We start from the raw sequence: 12,147 nt of genomic DNA, 5'->3' as shown, positions 1-12,147 counted from the left end.
GTAATATCTTTAATCAACTGACTCTCAAATTCCCTCCTCCAAAGTAAAATCTTATGGGTTCCTAAGCTCCTTTTATTTAGTTCAGAGGCAAAAAAAGAAAAAAAGAAATAGTGCTTATCTTTACTATGTGCATGCTAAGTTGCTTCAGTTGTGTCCGACTCTGTGTGACCCCCTGGACTATAGCCTGCCAGGCTACTCTGTCCATGTGATTCTCCAGGCTAGAATACTGGAGGGGGTTGCCATGCCCTCCTCCAGAGGATCTTCCTTATCCAGGGATCAAAACCACGTCTCTTACATCTCCTGCATTGGAAGGTGGGTTCTTTACCACTAGCACCACCAGGGAAGCCCTATCTTTACTGAGAGCAAATGAAAGTGACCACATTTCTACAGCCTAGATGAAGTTTCGGGATGAACTTTTCAAAACCTCAATCAAGTCTGAGTACAAAAGGGCTTGACTCCTAAGGAGGTTGTAACTTAGCCTCCCACATCTGTGACTTCCTTTGGATTTCTGTTTTTACAGGCTCTAGCACACATGCTTATTTGGCAGTTTGAACATAAGTGCCTTGCTGAAATTTGTGTAGAATCACGTGAATCCCTGGCGGCTTCCCTGGTGGCTCAGATGGTAAAACGTCTGCCTGCAATGTGGGAGACCTGGGTTCAATCCCTGGGTGGGGAAGACCCCCTGGAGAAGGAAATGGCAACCCACTCCAGTATTCTTGCCAGGAAAATCCCATGGTCAGAGGAGCCTGGCAGGCTACAGTCCATGGGGTCGCAAAGAGTAGGACACAACTGAGCTACTTCACTTCACGTGAATCCAGAGTGATCATTTTGTTCTAATTCAATGGTTTTAATTTTCTTCTTTGATGACTGTTTTGGGTAAATTATTTACATAATTGATTCTTTATTTCCTCAGGGTATCTCATTCCAGAAAGTTCTCAAAGTGCAGTATTTTGGAGTATAGGGACTTTTTACTGAGAGGGGGTGGAGCCTGTCTTTTCAACAGGCCAACAAAGGTTAGTAATTTAGAAAGTCTGCTTATTTCTCCTTTTTCTTTTTAACGTGGAAATATGCCAAATGTCAGGTACTTGTTTTGGAAAGCAGTTTCTTTCCAGTCAGATTAATGTTTAGTTATAAAAGGCTTTGTCATGTTGAAGAGTGAGTCTTGATTCAATGAATGACAAGACCACAGCTTCACTGTTTCAAAACTCTGGTGTTCCGGTGCTGGTTGTCCCTGCTGTCAGTCCTCCCTCCAAAAAACAGGCAGACAGTCCTTCCGTTAAAATATCTTGAAGTTCTCATGTTAGGGTCTTTATCCTGCTGCCAAGAGATAGTGAGTTAGACTAAGATATATTACTTTAGTAATTTAGTAAGATATATCACTTTAGTAATTACCATTACTCTGACAAAATTTCTGTTTCCCCTTGACATTTTCTGTAGGGGTATAAATAATTTCTTGGCTTTTCTTTCTTTCTTTTTTTGGGGGGGAGGAGAGGAATGGTCCATTCTCCCAGATAGAAAGCATTGCTAATATCAGCTAGCCAAAAAAAATGACCCAAAGTATTTATGGATCTTATGCATACATACATACAAATATGTATGTATTTACTTGAGAAGGTCCATTTGTCAATGGCATTTCATTACTATTCATACAACAATCTCTTATCCATAATTCCTTCATTCAAAAGCTCTGAAAATTTGGAATGTTTTTTATGAATTTGCAGGAAACATAGTGGACAGTAAAACTTGCCCTGAACTGAAAAGTTTTATTTAACTCTCATAGTGTAAATATTCATAAATCTTACTGCAGAAATGTTAATGTGTTCAATTCTAGGCTATATACCAGGCTTTTCAGGGCTCTTTTACAGAACATAGTAAATGCATCATACTTTTCTAAAATCCAACAAAGCCAGAATTCTTAAGCTCCCGGGATTTTAGATCTGGGACTGTAGACCTATAGCAGAATCATTCCAAATGAAGTTGCTTAAAGGCAAAAAGACAGGACTGGTGCAAATTAGCAGATGGCATAGACATTCTAACATTGCACATTTCATATTTCCTTTTAAGACACTGCATCATAAGTCAAATACAGTCCATTGCTCTGCAAAATACTTAATGCTCTGCAAATTGAGAGAGCAGGGAAATCATGTTAGCTTTAAAAAAAAACAGTGACTGATGTGGATAACTGACAGAATAATTTATTCCCATCCTCATAATTAAGTGATACTGCCAAGTTAAGGCTGATACTCTGATGCCTGACATCTGTATAAAATCTCAGCAAGGCTGCAGAAAAAGAAACAGGAATTTTAAAGTGGCCTTGCATCATTAAACTCAGTCGCCTGCCTTTCATGGCATTGATCTCAATGCAACAGAAATTTGAAAGCTTCAGAGTGTTTAAAACGGATGCAGTGAGTAATAATGAATTAATGTGAGCTGCTGGCATTTCTGAATTGCAAAGTACATGGCTAATTTTACCTGCCGTACAGCTCACCAGCTAATTATAAGCATCACGCCTGAGGAAACAACACTGAGTTGTTTGGAAATACTAAGAGCTCTAGTGTGTATATAAGGATCCATCATTAGCTTTCTGAGATTGCCTGAGAGTAGAAAGGAAATTATTCCAATAATGTGGAAACTAAATAAAAAAGTACCTATATGTCTTCAATTTTAGCAGTTAGTGAATATGGAATTCTGTCTTTTTAAATGACATATTGGAATAATTTTTTAAAAGCCTCTGTGGATTACCGTGGGATGGTTTATATGCATGTATGAAAGAACGGACTTTTTTCCAAGTGTTATAGTCAGTGGATATATATATATATATATATATATATATATATATATATATGCATGAGGATCCCCTGGAGAAGGAAATGGCAACCCACTCCAATATTCTTGCCTGGAGAATTCCATGGACAAGGAGCCTGGTGGGCTATAGTCCACGGGGTCACAAAGAGTTGGACATGACTGAGCGACTAACCCACATGACAGAACTGACTTTTTCCCAAGTGTTATAGTCAATGGGTATATATATATATATATATGCACATGTTTTATGTGTTATTTTCACATTATCTGCGGACATCGTTTCTGTTCTCTGGGAACCTTCTCAGCTGTCATGTCTGCCATCTGATTTGTAACAGTGACCTGTCTCCGGATGGAAGAAGAGTCCTAAGAATGAAATCTAGCAGTGGTTTACGTGGGAGGCCTGATACAAAGAGCTATCATGTTCCAGTCTGCCTTTCTCTTTTCTCCTCTCTGCTGATCAGAATGTCACAGAAATGAGGACTATTGATTTTAGTCGTTGGATTTCCCCATGGGGAAGCCCCACCCAAGTATCCTGGAAACCTTGCTTGCTTCTTATAGCAGCGTTCCTCCTGGAAGCAGAAGGAAGATCAGGTCTCCCTTGGGTGGACTCAGGGGGAGGCAGTCCTCCTTGGGTGTGTGCTGCCCTGTCTCAGATACATGGCTCTGAACATTTGGATTGGAATTCCCTGTTCCAGTCTTCGCCTGAGTGCAGTGGACATACACAGAAAAATCTTGCCCCTGGTAATGGGAAATGGAAATGTTTCTCATAAATAATCAGCTGCCTCAACAACTGATCTGTAATATAGTTTATTTGGCAGTCAAGTTCATAGCATTAGGAGGGTGGATTATTCTAGAAATTTGACACTTCCATCACTCCAGGAATGATTGAGAAATGTCTATAATCTGTGTCTATAATGTCTGAGAAATGTCTATAATATGCCTACATGTTTGCCTAATATGGTTCAGATGGTGCCGTTTTCTTTTTGGTGACAATGATGGGCATGGATTTCCAGCAACGCTTTTCCCTAACTTTATTTGAGTTTACTTGATGGCATATATCACCTTTAGCTGTGACTGAAGCATTTTTATCTTTTTGACAGTTTTTATATCTTCTCAGCTGTCTGGATATAAGTCAGCAAATTATGTACCTGTGAGTCTTATTAGAGATGCATTTTAACTCCATTAGCAAAAATGAAAAGTGATCTATTCATCTTGACAGCTTATTTCTATAAAAAGTAACTCTAATGGTAGAGGTCATCTCTGGAACCCACCACCAGAGAATCCTCCAAGAGATATTACCTCCATTTAAAATATGTTTTTTAGAAGTGTTATTAATAAATGAACAGTGTTTCCCACACAGATGTATTTGTAAGATGCCATAACAATAGGTCATAGAGGAATATCTATGATTATAGGGTGTGTATGTAGCCTAATTGGAAAATTGATTTTCTGTGATAAATTGAAATGTTTTCCCTTTACCTTTCTAACCTCTTTCAGCTATTTGAACCCACAGAATGTGGAAATGGATACGTAGAAGCTGGGGAGGAGTGTGATTGTGGTATCCATGTGGTAAGTATAAGAAATCTTTTCTACTTTCAGCACGTCTTCTACCCAGAGCAAACAGTAATAGCATTAGTGAGAAGTCTACCTCATCATTCACTGTGGCCTCACTGCCTTTATTTCTGAACTCTCTCATCAATGCTTAATCCTAGCTCAGATATGTTAGAATTAATCATGTCCTTATGGCTCTGTCTGAAGAAACCTAATACATTCTTCTAATCAAACTCATCTCTCTTAAAAATTCATAGCCTATATCCCTCTCAGACAAGTTGTACCAAGTCATGAAAATTCTTTCTGTGTTGTGTAATATTTTTGTCTTTGTAAAGCTAGATTGAATATTAAAATTGTAATAGGGCTAACCGAGGGTAGGATGCCTGCTAAAAAATAAGCTTACTCTTTGGTAGAGAAGTCCTTTCTTAGAAGATCATACTTTGCTGAGAAGTATAGCAGGAAGGAGTCTACCACTAAAATGATTAATTCTTTCCTAAAATATTTGCTTACCATTATATATATCTCCTCATGTGAATAATGCATGTCACATGTGGAGAGAATGCAGAATGACCAGCGGATGGGTTTCCTGACTTACTCACATGAAGTGTTTTCTCTAGGAATGCTATGGACTGTGCTGTAAGAAGTGCTCTCTCTCCAATGGGGCCCACTGCAGCGATGGGCCTTGCTGCAATAATACCTCGTGTCTTGTGAGTTCTCTGGCAGTTTCGTCTCTCTTATCGATGACATATTAGCCAAATATTGCAATGTGTACCTTGAGTATCTGTACAGCTTGTCACACTTTTGTTGATGGACACTGTGTATTAGCCCAGCAATTTTACTGAATCAATAAATCTACCCAAATTCTGTGAGTTACTACAATTATCTTTATTATAATTCACTACCAACAAACCCTTGGACAGCAAGGAGATCAAACTAGTCAATCTTGAGGGAAATCAACCCTGAATACTCGTTGAAAGGACTAATGCTGAAGTTGAAACTCCAGTATTTTGGTCATCTGATGCGAACAGCTGACTCATTGGAAATGTCCCCGATGCTGGGAAAGATTGAAGGCAGAAGGAGAAGAGGTTGTCAGAGGATGAGATGGCTGGATGGCATCACTGATGCAATGGACATGAGGCTTGGGCAAACTCCGGGAGATGGTGAGGGACAGAGAGGCCTGGTGTGCTGCAGTCCATGGGGTGGCAAAGAGTTGGACACGACTGGGTGACTGAACAACAACCAATAATCCTATTCTCCAGTACCTCCCTAAGAAAGTATACCTGTAATCCTTCCAAAATAAACATTGGCAATTGCCCTTCTAACATGGGTGAAAACCAAATTAAATGGTTGAATAGAAGAGGGACAGTTTCTGTGGTGTTTTTCGTAACATGTTCCACTTACAAACTTTTTCTTGAAAACCCATCCTAATTTATTTTAGAGCCTGAGCATAAAACCTAGTCCTTATATTTTCACATTTGATTTTTAAAATCCCTTAGAAAGGCAAACGAGCCAGATAAGGAAGTAATATATGTATGTAAGTTTATATGTGTATATGCACACCTTTTGTTTGTGTGGAAATATTACTTCTATCTTTGGAAAACTGTGGTTAATTTTTAAAAAGTCATTTTTAAAATCTTTGTTTTTCTCATTCTATAAAATTCTTAATAGTTTTTAAAACCAGAAAATAATATGATTTAACTTTATTCAACACCAAAGGAGTATTAGGCTTATGGTACTCTAAAAGATTCCAGCTTAGATTTTCTTGCCTTATGTCCCCAAGCAGATTATAAATTGCTTGAAAATGATGGACTCTTTCCTTCATCTTGTACCAAGCCTTCTCCTAGACAAACAAAATGCCTTGTATTCAGCAGTCATTCACCGGCATCACTGAAGGGAATTCATATGAATTAATTGAAATCTGATTGTATATATTTAGCTAAAGCAAGACTAATATCCAAGCTAATAGAGAAATTAGTGCAGATTGAGTGTGTATATCAGCCTTCAGAGAGGTCCTAAATGTTTATCTTTATATTTTAGTGTTTAGTTCTTTTGTCTTAAGCCTCACCAGTGTTTCTTCTTTACATAATTGCCATCACAGTGTTTTCCAAACATAATACTCTGAGATAGCAGAGTTTGAAATCTGAACATTTAATGCCTTGGTTAATGATTCATATTTACTACAGAGAGTGATTTTGGGGCATTATCTCTATTCTGAAACTACCTTGATGATTCATAAAAAGAGTTTGGCAGTGGTAATGAAAGGATGTCATGATTTCTGGTGAATACAAGAATACTAACTCTGAAATATTAATACTGGTTCCTAATATTGAGTTTTGATTTGCAGTTTCAGCCACGAGGATATGAATGTCGGGATGCTGTGAATGGGTGTGATATTACCGAATATTGTACTGGAGACTCTGGCCAGGTATGGCAAACTGAATTTTAGGTAATCTTATTTTCAAATACATATCATAATGCTTTCAATTTGAATTACATGTGTGAATATGATTCGATTCTTTTGGGGTTTTTGGTTTTGTTTTGTTCTGTTTTCTAGTAGTTTCTAGCTCCCACTGTGCTTTTATTTTAGGAATATTTATTGGGCCTAAAAAATCTGTTTTCTTCCAAATTTCCCCTTTATAATTAATTTCCTTTATTATTGCTTATATCCAATTAATTGGTATAGTTGTATGTATCAGCAGTGTTCTGGTCCCCACATCTAAAACAGTAGGCTCACACTGATAAAGCACTAATGGTACTATTTTCAAGCAATTTTAAGCCACAAAACCCTTTCTTTTAACAAAATTTTGGACAGAAGTTCAGTGTAGAAATCTGAAAGTGTAGCACTGCTGTAGTTGAAGTGGGATTGGGGGCAGAAGTCCTCAGTCTGTCACCATCTCTCTCCATTTATGTATGAAGCACTGGTTTCATGGCCCACACACTTGGCATGATCTTCTTCATGTTAAAAATTATTGCGTTATCATTAAGATTGTCTTTCGGCATTCCTTCTTTACTTTTTATGTTTTTAAACATTTACATCATGTTGTTTTAAGTCTTTGTCATTCAAATGAATATTTGTGGGGCCCCTACTGTGTTTCAAGCACTGCTTTGAATGCCAGGCTATGAGAGGAATCCAAATAGGCAACTCCTAGCTCTTCCCAGGCTTGCATTCTGCTGGGTTAGAAAGGCTAATATATTCATGAAACCCAGTGAGTACAGAAGCCTGGCATCTTCAAGAGATGGAATGGAAGCAGGAATAGCTGGGAAATAGTGGAAATGATTCAGGGAAGAAGTCAGGAGTCAGGCGTAGGGGCTTGGTAAGAATTTTTGACTTCATCCTACCTTCAATTTTATTCTGATGTTACTTCAACAGCAGTTTCCAATGCTATGATACAGTTTTTATAAATATCCCCTTTACAGTTGCATGAAAGTCAGCCATGTGAATTTACCAGTCACTTCTACATCTAGTGGTGAATATTTAGATTGTTGGCAGCATTTTATTATTATCATTAATATGGCTATAAATCTCTTTGCATTAAAAAAATTTTTTTTCTGGCCCGGCCACACGGCATATGGGCTCTTAGTTCCCTGACCAGGGATCAAACCTGATCCCCTCCCTGCATTGGAGGGCAGAGTCTTAACCACTGGACCACCAGGGAAGTCCCTCTATGCATTTTATTTTATTTTTTTTCATCTATTTTTATTAGTTGGAGGCTAATTACTTTACAGTATTGTAGTGGTTTTTGCCATACATTGACATGAATCAGCCATGGATTTACATGTGTTCCCCATCCTGATCCCCCCTCCCACCTCCCTCCCCATCCCATCCCTCTGGGTCTTCCCAGTGCACCAGCCCCGAGCACTTGTCTCATGCATCCTACCTGGGCTGGCTATCTGTTTCACCGTTGATAATATGCATGTTTTGATGCTGTTCTCTCAGATCATCCCACCCTCGCCTTCTCCCGCAGAGTCCAAAAGTCTGTTCTCTACATCTGTGTCTCTTTTTCTGTCCTGCATATAGGGTTATTGTTACCATCTTTTTAAATTCCATATATATGCATTAGTATACTGTATTGGTGTTTATCTTTCTGGCTTACTTCACTCTGTATAATGGGCTTCAGTTTCATCCATCTCATTAGAACTGATTCAAATGTATTCTTTTTAATGGCCGAGTAATATTCCATTGTGTATGTGTACCACAGCTTTCTTATCCAATCATCTGCAGATGGGCATCTAGGTTGCTTCCATGTCCTGGCTATTATAAACAGGGCTGCAATGAACATTGGGGTACACGGGTCCTCTATGCATTTTAAAGAGTGTTTCTTATTGGGAGTTAGCAACTTAGGGTAAGTTTCTCAAGAGCAGAATTACCTATTGCCGGGTATTGTGATTTACATGGGGTTCCTGATAGAGTATGGCTGGAAACTAAAATATCATTTTTGTTATTGCAAAGAGCCAAGTTGAAAGTCCTAGCTCAGTGTGAGGGCTAAATGGGCGTCTTTACAGATCCCAGATTTAGGCTGTAGTAACAGATTATTGACATAATTGGGCCTGGAATGACCTCTCCTTGCAAAGGTGGCCCTTGTATGCCGTGGAGGAGCAGTAGAGAGAGGGTGAATTATGTGAGTAGGCAGGAGAAGATGGCGGAACTGAGCCAGAAAGCTGAGTTATTCTTCTGAAGTTTATCCATCAACCAGTCAGTTGCTCTACCTGCCTGGAGAAGTGAGCACAGGGGCAGAGAGGAACTGGAGTTACATGGAGTTCTTCTCCCTGGAAGGAAACATGAGGAGAGAAAAGCAAAATTTCCTAATTAACCTTTTTGAAAAGTTTTGATATATACCACCTGAGGCTTGATTCAAATGGATATAGTACAAAGGTTATGGTACAGCGAAGGTATACCTATCCTTTTGTGATTTTTATGTATATCTGTCCTTACATATAAATAGATAAATTGGTTTCTTTACAATTTTTAAATAATATAGTGGCTGTATGTAAGAACTGTGGATTCTGTGATTTATGACAAGTATATTGACATTTCTGATACACTGTTTCACTGAGTTATATTTTTAGTTTTGTAGAATGAGACCCATTGTATATGGTTTTGGTTTTGTGTGTTCAATTCTTTTAAAAGTGTTCAGTACTCTTTGTGACCCCACGGACTGCAGCATGCCAGGCCTCCCTGTCCATCACCAGCTCCTTGAGTTTACTCAAACTCATGTCCATTGAGTCGGTGATGCCATCCAACCGTCTCATCCTCTGTCGTCCCCTTCTCCTCCCACCTTCAATCTTTCCCAGCATCAGGGTCTTTCCAAATGAGTCAGTTCTTCGCATCAGGTGGCCAAAGTATAAAAGTATAGTTTTTCCATTTCAACCTTTAACTCCTGAATTGTCATAAGCTTTACTGGAAATAAAGTTTTTATAATAAGTGTTCTTGTTCAATCTAATATTTTATTGATTAAATTTTTAAAATATTCTTTTAATTTCATGTCCCAAGGTGAAAATTGTACTGTTAAATTCTCAGTTCCTTTAGTAACACTTCCCTTCTATGACCAGAAGGAACCTAAACTAGGTAAGTGGAAGAGAGGGAGGTAAACACCACCACACCGTCGCCCCCAACACACAGTAATTCTTCTGTTTTGAAAGAAGCTTTTAATTTAATTGATACTAATAATTAAAATGGGATGTCTCAGAATCTCTGCATCTCTGAAAATCAGTACTTTTGGTGACATTATGTATTTATTGCTTTTATTTCACAGTATATTTCTGCTTAGTTTTTATATTAGCATTTACTGATGCTTCTGAGCTGCTTTTTAAATTCACAATTTCAAAGAGAATAAATAAGATGTGGAACTGAGAGACATTCTGAGCAAACAATCTGGATGATCTAATAAAGATATTTTTGAAAGATATGTGAAATATGTTTTGTTAAACACTATGAAATATGTCATCAAAATGGTAATATAACACAATTTAAAATAAGCACATTTAAAAGCTGTTGCACTGTGGAAGCCAGCCTCAGTTGGACCTTACTATACAGTGTAAAAATGGCATTTATTTATCAGTATTATTTTTTATATATTTTTATTTTTGGCTGTGTCTCTAGTTGAGGCACACAGGCGTAGTTGCCCTGTGGCATGTGGGATCTTAGTTCCAAGACCAGGGATTGAACCCATGTCCCCTGCACTGGAAGTCAGATTCTTAACCACTGAACCACCAGGGAAGTCCCTCAAATGGCATTTAGAGACCGAATCCAGAGCTCTGCTCACAAGCAGAATAAAGTACACAGATTTATGGTTCTTCTATTTTAAATGTCTCCAGAGAACAATAGACATTTCATAATTTCCTTTGTTAAACATTTCAGTGTTAAACAACTGGCTTTTGTTAGCCTAAACTGAAAATAGATTAGAAATCTTCTCCCATGTAGTTATGACATTTTATAATGAGAGCTTTTTAAATTTTATCAAATCCTACTAGTTTTCTCCTATTGAAACATTACAAAAGTCAAATATGACAAGTTAAGTTTAGACCTTGATGAGTGTATTCAGCGAAAAACATTTCTTTTGCATTTTGGTTCAGTGTGGTTGCATTCATCTTGGAGTAAGTGAATAATTACTGTTAGTTGATTAATAAGATAATGATGGTGTTTTGAGTGGATTTGGATGAATGAAAGAGACCATAGGGAATCTCTGTTTTTGTGCAGTTGGTCCAGTAAGCCAAGTTCTCATGCTGATAATTACATCTTTTGAATAGTTACCATCAGGTTGAATGAAAACTGGTATGAAAATTGGTTGTTCATAGAAAGCTGTAGAACCAAAGCCTTTAATCTCAATGTATTTCTTGGTAAGTTACTGCTTCTTAGCAATTCTAAATTAGTTCTATTATCTTTCTGTTGTGACCTTGATAAACAGCTTGATACTGCAGAATAAAATAACTTAATTGTATCTGTGCGGGTCATTTGTTTATTTTCTCAGTCAGTCACTAGTCATTGAGTACCTTCTCAATAATAATTGAGCCCAGCTTTGTTTAGGTGCCAGGGAGGGAAAAGGATGGAAAATCCCTGCCTGCGTGGAGCTTGCATTAGGATGGGAGCAGTAGACAACCTGCATTAGGAGGGGGGCAGTAAACAAAGCCTTTGACTGTGAATCACAACAAACTGTGGAAAATTCTTCAAGAGATGAGAATACCAGACCACCTGACCTGCCTCCTGAGAAATCTGTATCCAGGTCAAGAAGCAACAGTTAGAACTGGACATGGAACAACAGACTGGTTCCAAATCGGGAAAGGAGTACGTCAAGGCTGTATATTGTCACCCTGCTTATTTAACTTGTATGCAGAGTACATCATGTGGAATGCTGGGCTAGATGAAGCACAAGCTGGAATCAAGCTTGTCGTAAGACACACGTTATCACTGTGGCTGATTTGTGTCAATGTATGGCAAAAACCACCCCTGTATTGTAAAGTAATTAGCCTCCAATTAAAATTAATTAATTTTAAAAAAAGAGTGCTGGGAGAAATATCAATAACCTCAGATACGCAGATACCACCCTTATGGCAGAAAGCAAAGAAGAACTAAAGAGCCTCTTGATAAAAGTGAAAGAGGAGAGTGAAAAAGTTCGCTTAAAACTCAACGTTCAGAAAACTAAGATCACGGCACCTGGTCCCATCACTTGATGGCAAATAGATGGGGAAACAGTGAGAACAGTGAGAGACTTTATTTTCTTGGGCTCCAAAATGACTGCAAATGGTGACTGCGGCCATGAAATTAAAAGATGCTTGCTCCTTGGAAGAAAAGTT

General features: G+C 38.2%; 1 protein-coding gene across 6 annotated transcripts in view; it reads left to right on the top strand.

Moving 5' to 3' along the window:
- ADAM23 (ADAM metallopeptidase domain 23) overlaps positions 1-12,147 on the top strand; it is a 182,626-nt gene that overhangs the window by 135,364 nt on the left and 35,115 nt on the right. For all 6 annotated transcript variants that reach the window (XM_043445578.1, XM_043445576.1, XM_043445575.1 and 3 more), the window contains exons 15-18: positions 914-1,013; positions 4,303-4,374; positions 4,974-5,063; positions 6,701-6,781. In XM_043445578.1, the coding sequence (XP_043301513.1) occupies positions 914-1,013; positions 4,303-4,374; positions 4,974-5,063; positions 6,701-6,781 (343 nt within the window). The remainder of the gene's footprint in view (positions 1-913; positions 1,014-4,302; positions 4,375-4,973; positions 5,064-6,700; positions 6,782-12,147) is intronic.

The sequence above is a fragment of the Cervus canadensis genome, chromosome 24, assembly GCF_019320065.1.
Source record: "Cervus canadensis isolate Bull #8, Minnesota chromosome 24, ASM1932006v1, whole genome shotgun sequence".
NCBI classification, from domain to species: Eukaryota; Metazoa; Chordata; class Mammalia; order Artiodactyla; family Cervidae; genus Cervus; species Cervus canadensis.
This window is presented reverse-complemented; position numbering and strand designations above follow the sequence as displayed.